General features: G+C 44.3%; 1 protein-coding gene across 1 annotated transcript in view; it reads right to left on the reverse strand.

Annotated features, from left to right (window-relative positions):
• Positions 1 to 1,183: 1,183 nt before the first annotated feature.
• Positions 1,184 to 17,495, reverse strand: part of LOC137535464 (zinc finger protein 182-like) — a 28,002-nt gene continuing 11,690 nt past the window's right edge. The window contains exon 7 of the mRNA XM_068257296.1: positions 1,184 to 2,915. Coding sequence (XP_068113397.1) covers positions 1,447 to 2,915 — 1,469 coding nt within the window. The 3' untranslated portion in view covers positions 1,184 to 1,446. The remainder of the gene's footprint in view (positions 2,916 to 17,495) is intronic.

The following is a 17,495-nucleotide window of genomic DNA, read 5'->3' on the forward strand; positions in this document are numbered from 1 at the left end:
GCCAAAGTGCTGGTCTAAATTTTAAGCCTTTACACAGACAGATTGATTCCCATATAGGCACCCTAATAAAGCCCATGGGATACATTGGTATGGCATATTTGTGCCTGAATATGCAATATATTAATAATCCTTGATTAATCTTTGACTAAATTACAGACACTATTTTATGCAAATATTGTGCCCTCCTCTCAATAGACTATTAAATATACCATATTGCCCGAGGACTCCATATGCCCAAAAAAACGTTTTGATCTGTATATATAAGACCTGATGTATGATGTATTCATGCAAATTTTATCTGAAGTGATTCAAGAATGCAATTTTATGTGAAGTGTTTTTATTTGATTGTAATTGGTCCTATGAAATGTCATTCATAATTGTAATCTTCAGTTTCTGAGTGCCCTATTTGATTTATCTAAGGCACTATACTCAACCTGAGGAAGCAGCTTACGCCATGAAACGTGTTGTCTTTTTGAGTGCTCAATAAATGTACTTTATTATAGCAAGGCCTACTGAATCCTTAAGGTAGGACCACATTACATTTATGTATTCCAATAGAGATTTTGCTATCACTAAGACACACTATATTGATCTGGGCACCTCCTACCACTCTGCTATCTCATTTTGGACTGGACACTTTTTGCTCAAATGTAAACAAAAGCAGAGAAATGTTTTTTCCCCACAATAATGCCTCTTGTACATCGTCTTATTATCTGTTGGGAGACACCTATGTAATTTCCCATCACAAAATGACTTGCTGGTTGAATAAAAGTAACTTTAAGTCAAAATTTGCCAGGATTATGAAAGTAGCAAAAAAGTTTCTGTACCGTGTTAGCCAAACAAATTATATAGGTAGAAAAAAAAAAAAACCGTTTTGTAAGAAATAATACCTTTTAATGGCTAACTAATAGAGTTAAATGATGCAAGCTTTCTGGGATCTAGTCCCCTTCTTCAGGCATATTTCCAGATGTAAGCTGAAGTAAAACACTGATGCAGATAAATGGTAAACACGAAGATGACAGTTGTGTTGGTTACGGATAAACAGTAACCAACACAACTGTCATCTTCGTGTTTACCATTTATCTGCATCAGTGTTTTACTTCAGCTTACATCTGGAAATATGCCTGAAGAAGGGGACTAGATCCCAGAAAGCTTGCATCATTTAACTCTATTAGTTAGCCATTAAAAGGTATTATTTCTTACAAAACGTTGTTTTTTTTTTTTGTTTTTTTTTTCTACCAGGATTATGAAGAATTATGGGCACCACTGTATGTCACAGGCAGAGTCCTTTACCAGTACACTATCCTGTCACAGCTGGACACATATTTATCTCATCATGTCAGCTCACAGTTCAGGGACTTTAATGCTTCACAAACCAATGCACTGAGCAAACATGCTTTCTTTTGCAAAAACATAAAATAAAATATACAAAGTACATCAAAACATTTATAGCGAATATATTTTCACAGCAGTATGAGATCTCTCATGTATGACAAGGTTTACTTTCTGCACAAAACATTTCCCACACTCAGTACATGAATAGGGCTTCTCACCAGTGTGATATAGCTCATGTCTGGCAAGATTTGAATTCTGTGCAAAACATTTCCCACACTCAGCACATGAATAGGGCTTCTCACCAGTGTGAGTTCTCTCATGTATGACAAGCTGAGATTTCTGTGCAAAACATTTCCCACACTCAGCACATGAATAGGGCTTCACACCAGTGTGAGATCTCTCATGTATGACAAGTTGTGATTTGCAAGTAAACCTTTTCCCACACTCAGAACAAGAATGGGACTTTTCACTAGTATGAGTTATTTCATGACGGACAAGCTGTGATTTACATTTAAAACATTTCCCACACTCAGCACATGAATAGGGCTTCTCATCAGTATGAGATCTCTCATGTGTGACAAGCTGTGATCTATATCTAAAGCATTTCCTACACTTCTCACATGAATAGGGCATCTCACCAGTGTGAGATCTTTTATGAATGACAAGAGACGATTTAAAGCTAAAACATTTCCCACACTCAGCACATGAATAGGGCTTCTCACCAGTGTGAGTTCTCTCGTGAATGATAACCTCTGATTTACATCTAAAACATTTCCCGCACTCAGCACAAGAATAGGGCTTCTCTCCAGTATGAGATAGCTCGTGTTTGGCAAGAATTTGTTTCTGTGCAAAACATTTCCCACACTCAGAACATGAATAGGGCTTCTCACCAGTGTGAGTTCTCTCGTGAATGACAACCTCTGATTTATATCTAAACCATTTCCCACACTCAGCACAAGAATAGGTCTTCTTTCCAGTATGATATAGCTTATGTCTTGCAAGATTTGATTTCTGTGCAAAACATTTCCCACACTCGGCACATGAATAGGGCTTCTCACCAGTGTGAGTTCTCTTATGACTGACAAGATGTGATTTACTCACAAAACATTTCCCACACTCAGCACAAGAATAGGTCTTCTCTCCAAAGTGAGTTGTCTCATGTTTGATAAGATGTGATTTGCATAAAAAACTTTTCCCACACTCAGCACATGTATAGGGCTTCTCACCAATGTGAGATCTCTCATGACTGACAAGACTTGATTTATGAACAAAACATTTCCCACACACGGCACATGAATAGGGCTTCTCACTAGTGTGAGATCTCTCATGTGTGACAAGATTTGATTTACGATCAAAACATTTTCCACATGTGGAACAGGAATAAGACCCTCCAGCAGGGTGAGAGCTGTGCTGGGTATGAGGCCCCTCAGGGTTAGACAGGTGAGGGGAGTCTGGGGGGATATTTGGGGTAACCAGGATATCTGCAGGAGACTCTTGTCCAGTGACATCATCATCCGTTGTACAGTCTGTGGATACAGAGAGACGAGTCTCTGAGAGGTTCCTGATGCCGGGACTCCGCCCTGCAAATAGAGAAACATCATCACTTCCTGTTAGAGAATTCTGAGGGAAGGAACAATTATCATTAGGGATGAAAGGAAAGAGGATGGTCGGCACTGCTGTACAACTTCCTTTATTTGGCAATGTGCAGACAAGTAGGCTGTGTGTTACATCATCACCTCACAGTCCATAAGAAGAGACTAAACACGTACCGGTGTGGGGGTGGACAATGGTGGGTGCTGGTTGCTGGCAGCCTGACGGCAGTTTCACACACAAGCGCTTCTTCGGAGGCTATAACTAGGGGGCGGGGCTATATCTGCTCTAGTTGGAGAAAGTGCGTTACTGTAATAGTAACCTGCAATCTAAGATTACAGTGTGGGGAGGTCAGGGAGAGCGAGGCCAAACAACACGGCCGCTATTCCTAATGGAATTACAAGTCCTGCTGCAGCAGCTAATTATACAAGCCACTAACATAATATCCCATGATGAGTATAGGTCAGGCCATGCAGAGCAGAGAATCTGGCTGACCTCGTCCACATATACAACAAGGGCTGCCTGATTAGGGGAAGCTGGGGTTAGGGAGGTTTAACAGTTATTTAAAACTTTATCTTTATTTTAATGTAAAAGAAGCAGAGAGATTGGCCATTAGAGGATGGGCAACAGCGACATTCAAGGAGAACTGGGGAGGAGATTGTGTCTCAGAAGTTCAGCAGAATAGGTGCCGTATCTATTCCTGACTCTCTCCTCTCTCACTTCAATTCAACAGTTACTATTTACATGCTACAAAACACAATGGCCAAAATTGACTAACATCCTTCTGGTGATAATAAGGCAAGTGAAAACATCACCACACATCAATCAGTATTTTAAGTGTTAATTCACTAAAAAGCAAGAAGTTTTGAGTTGGGATGATACCATTTATAGGCTATCTTAAAAGAACAAGAGTAAGCTTTCGGCTGGGCAGCCTTCATCAGACTCACTCCTGTTTGCTTACAAGATGTTGGAACAGACAGCTGTATACATGCAACATCAGAAGGGATGCATAGATTTTTTTTAAAAGCATAAATACACGTCATTAAGATACCTTAAAGGGAACCTTAACTGAGAGGGACACAGATGTCTTTTAAACAATACCAGTTGCCTGGCAGTCCTGCTGACCTCTGTGGTTGCAGTAGTGGCTGAATCACACACCTGAAATAAGCACGCAGCTAATCCAGTTTGACTTCAGTCAGAGTAGCTGATCTGCATGCTTGTTGAGGGGCTGTGGCTAAAAGTATTAGAGACACAGGAGCAGCAGGTGAGTCAGGCAACTGGTATTATTTTAAAAGGAAAAATCCATATCCTTCTCAGTTTAGGTCCCCTTTAAATGAAACAGAACATCTAAATGGTGTCTTCAGAGGTTGTTAGCTGATGCTGATTTATGACTAATAGATAAGACTCCTTGTTTACTGAATCCTCCCATAATTGGGACTCAGACTGTCACAGAGGAATAGTAAAGATGTCTTCACTTACGGTAAAGTCTTTTCTGGTAGTCATGAGGACAGCACCCCTGGATGAGACCCATCTCCCTCCGCACTGTGGACAGGAAACTGTTAAAACAAACATTTGCATAAGCAATAGGCAGCAGTACATAAGATACATTCAGGCTACAGTACCTCAGTTAATACAAAAGATGACACAAACATAACTTCTGCTTACACAAATACTTACCTTCTTTTCCACCCAATTAGGGTGGGTTGCAGGGGTGCTGTCCTCATGACTACCGGAAAAGACTTTACCATAAGTAAAGAGATCTTTCCCAGAACGTCATTTCGGACAGCACCCCTGGATGAGACGATATACAAGAGATAAAGACTTAGGGTGGGACCACTGCTTGCAACACTTTTCGTCCAAAGGATAAAGCTGTGCTTGCAGAACCGTTCAGATGATAGTGTCTCACGAATGTATTGTGACTTGACCAGGTTGCAGCTCTACAAATCTGATCTATAGAGGCCCCTGTCCTCTCTGCCCAAGACGTTGAAATACCTCCTGTAGAATGAGCCTTGATAGTAGTTTTCAATTGTTTTCCCTAAAGTTGGTATGCAGAAACAAGTGTTTGTCTAATCCAGTGTTTCCCAACCAGTGTGCCGCGGCATGTTGCCCGGTGTGCCGTACAGGTCTGGCCTCTCGCCAGACCTGTACCTACTTTAGGGTGCAGGAGGGGGGAAGTAGCGCTAGAAGGAGGGGCAGTGGAGGCAGCGGTGGGGAGGGGGGAAATATCCCCCCCCCTCCCTCACCTGGGACCCCTCCTTCTGCCTCTCTCCCCCTCCGTTTAGCGGTGGCAAGTGCGGCTCGGCGGCGGGGAGGCATACGGAGAATTACTCACCACTTCTGCGTTCCAAGCGCCGGCAACGTCAAGTCGTCACACATCTCCGCCTTCAATGCCGCCCACTGTTCTTCCTGATTAGCGGAAGCACAGTGGGCGGTATTGAAGGCGGAGATGTGTGACGACATGACGTTGCCGGCGCTTGGAACGCAGAAGTGGTGAGTAATTCTCCGTATGCCTCCCCGCCGCCGAGCCGCACTTGCCACCGCTAAACGGAGGGGGAGAGAGGCAGAAGGAGGGGTCCCAGGTGAGGGAGGGGGGGGGGGATATTTCCCCCCTCCCCACCGCTGCCTCCACTGCCCCTCCTTCTAGCGCTGCTTCCCCCCCTCCTGGGCATCTATACTGGGGGGAACTGTACTAGCTATACTGGGGGCAACTAAACTAGCTATACTGGGGGCAACGAAACTAGCTATACTGGGGGCAAAAAAACTACCTACACTGGGGGCAACTAAACTAGCTATACTGTGGGCAACTATACTAGCTATACTGGGCACTATACTGGGGCACTACCTACCTATACTGGGCACTATGCTAGCTATACTGGGCACTATGCTAGCTATACTGGGCACTATACTAGCTATCTGGGTACTATACTAGCTATACTGGGCACTTTACTGGCTATACTGGGGCACTACCTATCCATACTGGGACTATACTAGCTATACTGGGGCACTATACTAGCTATACTGGGGCACTATACTGGGGTAACTATACTAACCATACTGGGGCAACTAAACTACCTATACTGGGGCAACTATGCTAGCTATGCAGCCCCCCCCCCCCCCATAGCACGGCACTGTCCACTAGGTCGCGCAAACACCCGCGCCGCCGCCCCCCCCCGCCCCCCCCCCCCCCCCCCCCCCGCCGCCGTTCCCCGGAGAAAAATATGGTCAGAAAGTGTTCCCCGGCCCGGAAAAGGTTGGGAACCACTGGTCTAATCCACTGCGCCAAAGTAGTTTTTGAAGCTCTATTACCTCTGGATTTTCCCGCAAACAGAACGAAGATTGCCTCTGTCTTTCTCCAGGAAAAAGTATGTTCCAGGTAGTAAATAAGACATCTTCTGACATCCAGATTATGGAGCTTTCTTTCCTTGTCATTTGATGGATTCTCGCAAAAGGATGGTAGAAAAATTTCCTGATTTCTGTGAAATTAAGACACTACCTTTGGAAGAAACAACATATCCGGACATAGTGTTATCCTATCCTCGGAAATAATGCAGTAAGGTTCCTTTATGGATAGTGCCTGTAATTCTCCTATTCTCCTAGCACTAGTAATTGCTAGAAGAAAAATAGTTTTAAGAGTTAGATATTTGTCCGAAATCTGCTCTAAAGGCTCAAATGGAGACTCACATAAGGTCTGTAAGACAGTATTCAAGTCCCAGGCTGGTACTCTAGACCTAGTTGCAGGTTTCAACCTTTTTAAAGCCTGAAAGAAGCGGATCACCAGATCTTCTTGTGCCAATCTTCTTTCCAAAAAACACACTCAGGGCTGACACCTGTACTTTAAACACTTAAGGACCAGGCTATGCTGCACTGATCTGTGCTGTGTGGGCTCTCCAGCCCACAGCACAGATCGTGTAATAGCCAGGGCGACCAGACTTCCTCCCCTTTTTTCCCCACTAGGGGGATGTCCTGCTGGGGGGGTCTGATCGCCACCTGCTTGCTGCGTGTAGCGGGGGGGGGCTCCTCAAAGCCCCCCTCGACAGCGATTCCCAGCCTCCCTGTACTTCCCTCCCTCCTTCCTATGGGCGGCACAGGACGGCGATCCGTCCTGCGCCGCCTCGGATAGGCTTCAGCCAATCAGAGTCCGGGGTTCGCCGATCTCCTTTACGGCGCTGCTACGCAGCAGCACTGTATGATGTAAACAGCGGGATTTCTTCCCCGCGTGTTTACATTTAGCCTGCGAGCCGCGATCGGAGGCTCGCAGGCTGTTCACGGAGACATCATCCGTGAATTGACATGGAAAGGCCACTCCAACGAGCTGCCGTTTCCATGGGAAACCACTTACGACCTTTCTTGTACCCACACTGCAGGAATTACAGAATAGACCTGAGTGAAGTTCTATTGAATGATCTTTCCACACACCAGTCATTAAATACCTTCCATGCCTTCTGGGAAATTACACGGGTAACTTTCTTCCTACGTTCTATCAAAGTCTGTGACAATTCATCTGAGAAACCTTTCGACTTCAAGATTTCCCACTCAGGTTCCATGCTGATAAGTGAAGACGCCCCAGATCCGGATGGACAATTGGCCCCGGTGTCAACAGATCCGTTAAAAGTGGAAATATAATTGGTTCTGAAACTGCCAGTGACTGAAGACCTGTGTACCATGCTCGTTTCAGCCATAGAGGGGCAATCAGGATTACCTGCGCTATGTCCTGAGCAATCTTCTTTATCACTCTTGGGATTAACGGAATTGGAGGAAATGCGCCTTTCCCCAATCGATCATGAAGGCATCTATTATCCAGGGGGAGTCCTCTGGATAAAGGGAACAGAACTTTGGACACTTCGCATTGCCCCTTCTGGCAAAGAGATCCACATCTGGACGTCGCCACTGAGCAACAATCTCCTGGAACATCCCCTGATTCAGAGACCATTCATTCTGGTCCAGTTTCTTCCTGCTGAGAAAATCTGCAGTCTGGTTTGGCACACCTCTCAAGTGTACAACTGTCAGAGAGCTGAGATTTGCTTCTGACTAGAACAGGATCTTTCAGTCTGTTTCCATAAACTTCTGCTTCTTGTACCGCCCTGCCTGTTCAGGAAGGCCACCACACTCCTGTTGTCCGTCTTTATCAAGACATGAGAACATCTGATCTGCGTACTGAAATGTTGTAAGGCCTGCCACACAGCCTCCAGTTCCCTTTGTGAACTTACTTCCATAGACCACTGACCCTGTGCTGGTAGAAAATTCAGGTGAGCTTCCCAGCCCCATAAACTGGCATCTGTTGTTATTGATGTCTGAACTGGATAACTCCAAAGAAGTCCTCGGGATAGATGTGTTTGATTCTGCCACCACATCAAAGACACTTTTATGCTGTGAGGCACCAGTACTTTCTTGTCCAGAGCTGTGAGTGACCTATTCCAAGAACTGAGGATCCATAAATTGCAGGAACCTTGAGTGGAATTGTCCCCACTGAACCGCTGGAAAGGAAGCAGTGAGAAGTGCAAGTAGAGCAATAGCCTTTCTCAATGATATGCTTCTTGACTTCTGATAAGAGAAAACAGTATTAAGAATAGTGTATTTCTTTCTGGAAGGTAAAAACAGTCTTTCCTCCCTAATAGACACATTAAACCCCAAGAATTCTATAAACTTGGTAGGGATTAAGGAAGATTTCTCCCAATTAATGATCCAGCCTAAATGCTGTAGGAAGTCTATTGTAGTATCAATCTGCTCCTTTACCTTATCAGGTGACCTACCCCAAAACAGGAAATCAGCAAGATAACCAACAATGTTAACTCCTCTTTGTCTAAGAACCGCCAGGACTTCAGACATAACCTTAGTGAATAACCATGGGGCTGAAGACAATCCAAAAGGCAAAACATTGAACTGATAATGTCTTACCTCTGCCTCCATCTGTATTGCAAACCTTAGATATTGTTGTGAGGATAGATGTATTGGCAGGTGAAGATAGGCATCCTTTAGGTGCTAGATAATCGTCCCTCTGCAAAAGACGGATTACTGACTGGATGTTGTCCATCTTGAATCTTCTGTACCTTACAATCCGGTTCAGATCCTTTAAGTTTAGAATAAAACAAAAACTGCCCTGTGGCTTTTTTACTAGAACAACCGGGGAATAGAACCCCTGTTCTCTTTGGCATCCTGGAACCTCTCGAATCACTCTTTTTTTGTAGTAGAGAGAGAACTTCTGTCTGGAGAGCTACAAATTTTTCTAGATCTCTTGGGCAAAGTGAGTTGGAGGAAGTTGGCTGAATTCTATACTGTAACCTTCCAATATTATGTTTAGCAACCACTGGTTTGTGAACTGAGGTTGCCATAACTCGAAGAAGTTTGCAATTCTCCCCCCCACTGGGATCCCGGCGTCACTGTTTATCTGGCTTCTTAGAGGGAACAAAATTGGATCTGGGCTTTTGGAGGCACATGTCATGGCCCTTGACTTATTGGCTATAGGGCAATTGATTGCCCTTCACTGTATTCCCAATATAGGAATTTAGAATGTATATGCTAAGGTTTAAACAAGTGGCCATAATATATGACGTGGGGTTACCCTGTTAGTGTGCATAGACTGGGTATTTATAAATTATACCCCATGGTATCAATCCACCTCCTCCCCCTTTCCCTATAGACCTGACCCCAACTATCCAGATGCCCTTTGGCCTGTCCATTGTTTGTCCACTAGCAGTTTGACCAAGTAGCTCTTTTTCCCAGCAAACTGTTTTTAACCTGCACTGTCACTTTAAAAACACAGTTTGCACAGTGTGTTAAGCGCATGGGCTCTGTTGGCTTGCAGTTTTGTGCCATACATCGATGCCGCCTTGTACACTGCGTGGTGCCACGTATATGACGCAGCTTTAAATAATAAATTTTCTGTGTCAGTAAATTTTTGCATCTGCAGCGGCAGCATGGTGTGGGTTCTATTTACAATTTTGTTAATTTCAATTAGTTCCCCGTTCGTTGGCCCAATACACGGATTACTTCCGCCATACTGCGTGCCACCTGAGCATTTGCGCTCCACACATCGTCACTAGGAAGTGACGTCACCGGAAGGGGCGGGATTCTCTTCCCGCTATAGGCCGGGACAGTTGCTTCCGCTGTTCACAGTGGAACGCGTGACCAAGCGTCGCATAGACGCGAAACGGCCGTCGCCTCCCCACTCTTAGCCGGGCACCCACCTCCAGCACCAGCCACCGAAGGTTTCTTTGCCGGTCACGTAAGAGATGTCTGACAAGCATACTTTATGCAACACTGTATCGATATGAAATGCCTGCAAGAATTTTAAGGTTGTCTTCACTGCCATTAAACAACACTATTTAGACGGAAGGTGCATGCTCTTTGCTTTCTTCTTGGAATCAGATAAGTGAAGACGCCCCAGATCCGGATGGACAATTGGCCCCGGTGTCAACAGATCCGTTAAAAGTGGAAATATAATTGGTTCTGAAACTGCCAGTGACTGAAGACCTGTGTACCATGCTCGTTTCAGCCATAGAGGGGCAATCAGGATTACCTGCGCTATGTCCTGAGCAATCTTCTTTATCACTCTTGGGATTAACGGAATTGGAGGAAATGCGCCTTTCCCCAATCGATCATGAAGGCATCTATTATCCAGGGGGAGTCCTCTGGATAAAGGGAACAGAACTTTGGACACTTCGCATTGCCCCTTCTGGCAAAGAGATCCACATCTGGACGTCGCCACTGAGCAACAATCTCCTGGAACATCCCCTGATTCAGAGACCATTCATTCTGGTCCAGTTTCTTCCTGCTGAGAAAATCTGCAGTCTGGTTTGGCACACCTCTCAAGTGTACAACTGTCAGAGAGCTGAGATTTGCTTCTGACTAGAACAGGATCTTTCAGTCTGTTTCCATAAACTTCTGCTTCTTGTACCGCCCTGCCTGTTCAGGAAGGCCACCACACTCCTGTTGTCCGTCTTTATCAAGACATGAGAACATCTGATCTGCGTACTGAAATGTTGTAAGGCCTGCCACACAGCCTCCAGTTCCCTTTGTGAACTTACTTCCATAGACCACTGACCCTGTGCTGGTAGAAAATTCAGGTGAGCTTCCCAGCCCCATAAACTGGCATCTGTTGTTATTGATGTCTGAACTGGATAACTCCAAAGAAGTCCTCGGGATAGATGTGTTTGATTCTGCCACCACATCAAAGACACTTTTATGCTGTGAGGCACCAGTACTTTCTTGTCCAGAGCTGTGAGTGACCTATTCCAAGAACTGAGGATCCATAAATTGCAGGAACCTTGAGTGGAATTGTCCCCACTGAACCGCTGGAAAGGAAGCAGTGAGAAGTGCAAGTAGAGCAATAGCCTTTCTCAATGATATGCTTCTTGACTTCTGATAAGAGAAAACAGTATTAAGAATAGTGTATTTCTTTCTGGAAGGTAAAAACAGTCTTTCCTCCCTAATAGACACATTAAACCCCAAGAATTCTATAAACTTGGTAGGGATTAAGGAAGATTTCTCCCAATTAATGATCCAGCCTAAATGCTGTAGGAAGTCTATTGTAGTATCAATCTGCTCCTTTACCTTATCAGGTGACCTACCCCAAAACAGGAAATCAGCAAGATAACCAACAATGTTAACTCCTCTTTGTCTAAGAACCGCCAGGACTTCAGACATAACCTTAGTGAATAACCATGGGGCTGAAGACAATCCAAAAGGCAAAACATTGAACTGATAATGTCTTACCTCTGCCTCCATCTGTATTGCAAACCTTAGATATTGTTGTGAGGATAGATGTATTGGCAGGTGAAGATAGGCATCCTTTAGGTGCTAGATAATCGTCCCTCTGCAAAAGACGGATTACTGACTGGATGTTGTCCATCTTGAATCTTCTGTACCTTACAATCCGGTTCAGATCCTTTAAGTTTAGAATAAAACAAAAACTGCCCTGTGGCTTTTTTACTAGAACAACCGGGGAATAGAACCCCTGTTCTCTTTGGCATCCTGGAACCTCTCGAATCACTCTTTTTTTGTAGTAGAGAGAGAACTTCTGTCTGGAGAGCTACAAATTTTTCTAGATGTCTTGGGCAAAGTGAGTTGGAGGAAGTTGGCTGAATTCTATACTGTAACCTTCCAATATTATGTTTAGCAACCACTGGTTTGTGAACTGAGGTTGCCATAACTCGAAGAAGTTTGCAATTCTCCCCCCCACTGGGATCCCGGCGTCACTGTTTATCTGGCTTCTTAGAGGGAACAAAATTGGATCTGGGCTTTTGCGATCTGTAAAGGGCCCATCTTTTACCCTTAGAGGACCTGGCATCTGGTTCGTTCTTGGATGAAGGACGAAAGGGACGCTTATTCTGAAAAGGTCTTTTCTTAACTGGGAAATTCTTCTTGGTATCTGCTGTTCTGTCCAGAGTATCATCCAGCTTTGAACCAAAAGGCAAACCCCCTTCACAGGAGATACCACACAATTTTGATTTTGAAGAAGTGTCCCCATTCCAGGTTTTCACCCATACTCCTCTCCTTGCCGAATTAACCAATGCTGTAGTTCTAGCAGTTAGCTTAACAGTATCATCTGAGGCATCAATTAAATCATTGGAAGCATTCAAAACTTTAGGAAAGTCATTTAAAATTTCCTCTCTAGGTACTCCAGAAGCAATCTTATTCTGTACATCCAAAAGCCATGTTTTCAAAGATCTGCGTACAGCTGTGGAAGCTATGGCAGGCTTAAAAGTTAAGGAAGAAGACTCCCATGCTCTTCTTAGGACATTGTCCATCTTTTTATCATTTGGATCTTTAAGATTTCCAAAGTCTTCAAAGAGCAAGTCAGTCTTCTTTGATACCCTTGAAAAAGATGGATCTAATTTAGGTGGAGTACCCCAAAAAACCTGATCCTCAGGACTGAAAGGGTAACGTTTGGATAAGGATTTGGGCCCAAAAGCCCTCTTTTCCAGACTATCCCAATCCTTTTTAATCATATTTCTAAGGGTATTATGGACTGGGATAAACCTGGATTGGGGATCCACCAAACTCTCATACATTTCATCCAAGGGTGTCAAAGATTTCTGCTCAACCTGATACCCATTGTCTCGTGCATGGCAATCAATAAGTCCTTCATTAATCCGGGTGAAAATGCAAACTTTGGTTCATCAGGTTTAGATAAATCATCTTCTTCATTAGAAATCTCATCAGAAGGCGAAATTTCCCCTTCTGATAAACCAGACCCTTCAATATCGCTTTCTTTTCTATATCTCTTAGTAGTAGGAGGCACAGATGGAGGTACAGATGCACCCGGAGATGATGGATTAATTAGTATAGGTATTGAGTTTACAGCAGTACTGGTTCCGGGATTATCTGAAGCAGCTGAGGCGGTAGAGGCAATAGCAGAATCCTTAATGTCCTTAATAGCTGTGGACATTTCAACCCGCATCCAGCCCATTAAATCTTTAAAGATAACAGGAGACTCATCCTTAACAAGCTTTTCTGTGCAGTGACGACAATTTCTTAGTAGAAGAAGATGATAAATGTCTGTTACAAATGGCACATTTCTTTTCCGTCTTGCTAGATCCATGCTGGCTGGAATGAGCAGAAGATCTGTCAGACCCTTCAGCTTCCTTAGCTATCACTCTTATCTTGTCTTTTAGGCTACAAGACATAATAAACAATAACCAGCCATTAGATCATTCCCTCCAGAGATAACAACAGTGTTCTCCCCAGGCTCTGTTAGCCGGGTGCTCCACCCGGCTAGTTTTGGTGAGCACCCGGCTGTCATCGGCTCACCTCTTTCTCTGTTGTAAGCAGAGTTGTGCAGAAAAGCACCGGCCCTGCATTCTATAATCTCGCCCCACCCGGCTACTTTTTCATGCCACCCGGCTGGAAAAAAATTCTGGGGAGAACACTGAACAATGTATATAAAATGTATAGCTAGCTAAGCAGAATAACTTAATCCATCTACTTGCCAGAGAGGGTACTTGGGCAGTCTTAGCAGATTGTGCAGGAGCTGACCCAGTGGCGTCCTCCATGATTCACAGTCACAAACCAACACAGCCGCGGCCCCTGCCGCGCAGCTCAGACCTCAGATCACGCGGGACGCCATGCGCGTGACTACTTCCGGTACAACCGGAAGTGACCTTTCTTCCATGCGCGCGCCTGTGCGCATAAATCCGCTGCCATCAATGGAGAAGCCTCCAACATGCTGCAGGGCTCCAGACTGTCTCCCTGTACAGCTGCTCCTGGAGCCCTGAAAAACCGCTGCCCCTGCCGCCTGACATGGATGGCACCCCTGGAGACCTCTCCCACGCATCCCATCCGGGACAGGAAACTAAACTGAGGTACTGTGGCCTGAATGTATCGTATGTACTGCTGCCTATTGCTTATGCAAATGTTTGTTTTAACAGTTTCCTGTCCACAGTGCGGAGGGAGATGGGTCTCATCCAGGGGTGCTGTCCGAAATGACGTTCTGGGAAATTCTGAGTTCTGAGTTAGCTACAAGCAGAATGGATGCTCTATTTCTCAAGGCTGTCACTGCCCTGAAGGGTGGCTTCAAATCGTGAAAAGAGAGATTAATAGCAGAGACAAAAGTTTATAAATTGGTTCAAAGCTGCGGACAAAGGCTTCAATAAAGACAAGAACTTTTTATATTGGTATGAGGCCAATGATATTTAAAGAGAAAGCGTAACCAAGAATTGAACTTCATCCCAATCAGTAGCTCAGTGGTCCTCAAACTACGGCCCGCAGGCTGAATGCGGCCCTCTGAAGCTTTTTCCCTCGCCCTCAAACACAAAATGGATAACTTATAGATGTGGTCCACTGCACCTTTAAATAACGGCAGCCCTCCTATAGAATAGCAGTGCTGGCACCACCCATCCACATCCTGTGGCAGTCATTTGCTGGCTTCCAATCCAATTCTGCATCAGGTGACACTACTGTCCAACTGGAAAGCAGGTTGTCCCCTGGGTGGGCCTCACTGTGTGGTGCACCAAGACGTTGTTCAGGCGCCTCATGACTGAATGGCTGCTGCTAGGAGTTCTCCTCCAGGCATGACTGGGGGGAAATCAATACCTAGATTGTAATGTTTTTCAACATCATTTTATGTATGTTCCGGCCCCCCAGCAGTCTGAGGTACGTTGACCAGGCCCTTGACCGAAAAAGTTTGGGGGCCCCTGCAGTAGCTGATACCCCTTTTCCCATGAGAAATATTTTCCTTTTCTCAAATGGATCATCAGGGGGCTCTGTATGGCCGATATTGTGTTGAAACCCCTCCCACAGTGTGATGTCAGGACCATGGTTCTGACATAACACTGTGAGACCATTGTTGCATTGTGGAAAACAACAGCTGTTTCCAACTGCCAAAAAAAGCAAGTAGCAACTCCTTCCACTGACATCACCTGCCAGCAGTAAAAATGTCACCATGTGCTAAATGTCAGAACGTAAATCAGGGAGAGGAAAGATTTTAAAATGGGCAAACACTGACTCAATCACATAATTATTGTAAAAATGAAGCACTTTTTTATTACATTATTTTCAATGGAGTCCCTCTTTACTGCCATAACTCTTTCTCAGCCTAGATAAATATAGCATCCATTCTGCTTGTAGCTAAAACTTGTGAACTAAGAATTCACTATTCCTCTGTGACAGTCCGAGTCCCAATTGTGTGAGTCATAAATCAGCTAACAACTTCTCACCCCATTTAGATGTTCTGTTTCATTTAACAGAGTAGCCAAGCAGCTTAGGGTGACCCAAACTACTAGGAATGTATAGGGGGATAAAAGGAACCAAAAAGCCCTCCTACTAAATAAGCAAAGCTTGGTGTAATTTGCCTTCTTAAAACAGAAGGAAATTTGCAATTATTCAGTAATAAATGAACATTTGTGGTTACCCACAATGCACTACTACTAAATATGCAAATTATCCCTTTTCGCCCTTGGTAAGCCAAGCAAGCATCCAGAACCACTGGTGTATAGCAAGCCTATAGCTTTAAGTTTTACACAGCCATATCAAACCCACATGTAGACAGCCTGTTTCGGACTTTTGGTCCTCATCAGTACATGGCAGGGATTGATAAGGCTGTGTGAGATAGGGCTTGGACGAGTACAACAGAGTAGCCAAGCAGCTCAGGGTGACCCAAACTACTAGGAATGTATAGGGGGATAAAAGGAACCAAAAAGCCCTCCTACTAAATAAGCAAAGCTTGGTGTAATTTGCCTTCTTAAAACAGAAGTAAATTTGCAATTATTCAGTAATAAATGAAAATTTGTGGTTACCCACAATGCACTACTACTAAATATGCAAATGATACCTTTTCGCCCTTGTTAAGCCAAGCAAGCATCCAGAACCGCTGGTGTATAGCAAGCCTATAGCTTTAAGATTTACACAGCCATATCAAACCCACATGTAGAAAGGGATAATTTGCATATTTAGTAGTAGTGCATTGTGGGTAACCACAAATGTTAATTTATTACTGAATTATTGCAAATTTCCTTCTGTTTTAAGAAGGCAATTACACCAAGCTTTGTTTCATTTAAGGCATCTTAATGACATGTATTTATGCTTGCAAAAAAATCTATGTATTCCTTTTGATGTTGCATGTATACAGCTATCTGTTCCAACATCTTGTAAGCAAACAAGATTGAAATCTGACGAAGGCTGCCCAGCTGGAAGCTTACTCTTGTTCTTTTAAGTTAGCCTATAAATGGTATCACCCTGATTCAAAACTTCTTGCTTTTATGGCTAACATGGTAAACTACTTCACTGCTTCACTAAAGAGGCTTTCCTTATTAATATATAGGGATAAGCTTTCACAGTGAGAGTGTTGTCTTATCACTCTAGTCCTTAAGTTATCACCTTGTTTTCACGTACAGTAGGTGGAGAGGGGAGGAGCACACGCAGGCAGGATGTAGCTCCACCCACTCCCTGCTGCCAGTACGATTACAGCAAGCCTGTGTAGGACAGCAATGGAAGGAGAGAGAGAGGCTGTGTCTGTGTGTAGTGTTTGTGCACAGTGTGTGTGTATACACACTTGGTGTCTCTCTCTCTCTCCCTACCTCTCTGTCTATGACAATGAGCATGTTTACTCAGCTTCCTTGGTTGCCCATGGCGAGGCCTATTCTGAGTGGAACCTGACCTGTTAAACCTCTGTATGGTCTTGGTCACCATGCTGCAGCTCAGTGTAAGAGTGTTGGCAATCTTCTTATAGCCTAGGCCATCTTTACGTGGTGCAACAATTCTTTTTTAAGCTCCTCAGAGAGTTCTCTGCCATGAGGAGCCATGCTGAGCTTCCAGTGACCAGTATGAGGGAGTGTGAGAGCGATAACACCAAATGTACCACACCTGCTCCCCACTCACACCTGAGACCTTGTAACACTAACCAGTCACATGACCTCAGGGAGGGAAAGGGCCGGAACCAATTCCCTTCCTCTGCTAAGTTCTCTCCTAGGACATCATTTTTCATCTTCTGCTTAAACACTCTGCAAATGAACAAGTACTGTAAAATTATTCAAAGTACATATTTGTTGTTGCTTGCTGGTGGCTTAAAAGGCCATTTATTGAAAAGATATGAAAATATCACCAAGGGGAAAACTTAGGAAGTAAGTGAATTGGAT

Source organism: Hyperolius riggenbachi, chromosome 10 (assembly GCF_040937935.1).
Source record: "Hyperolius riggenbachi isolate aHypRig1 chromosome 10, aHypRig1.pri, whole genome shotgun sequence".
In the NCBI taxonomy this organism is placed as follows: Eukaryota; Metazoa; Chordata; class Amphibia; order Anura; family Hyperoliidae; genus Hyperolius; species Hyperolius riggenbachi.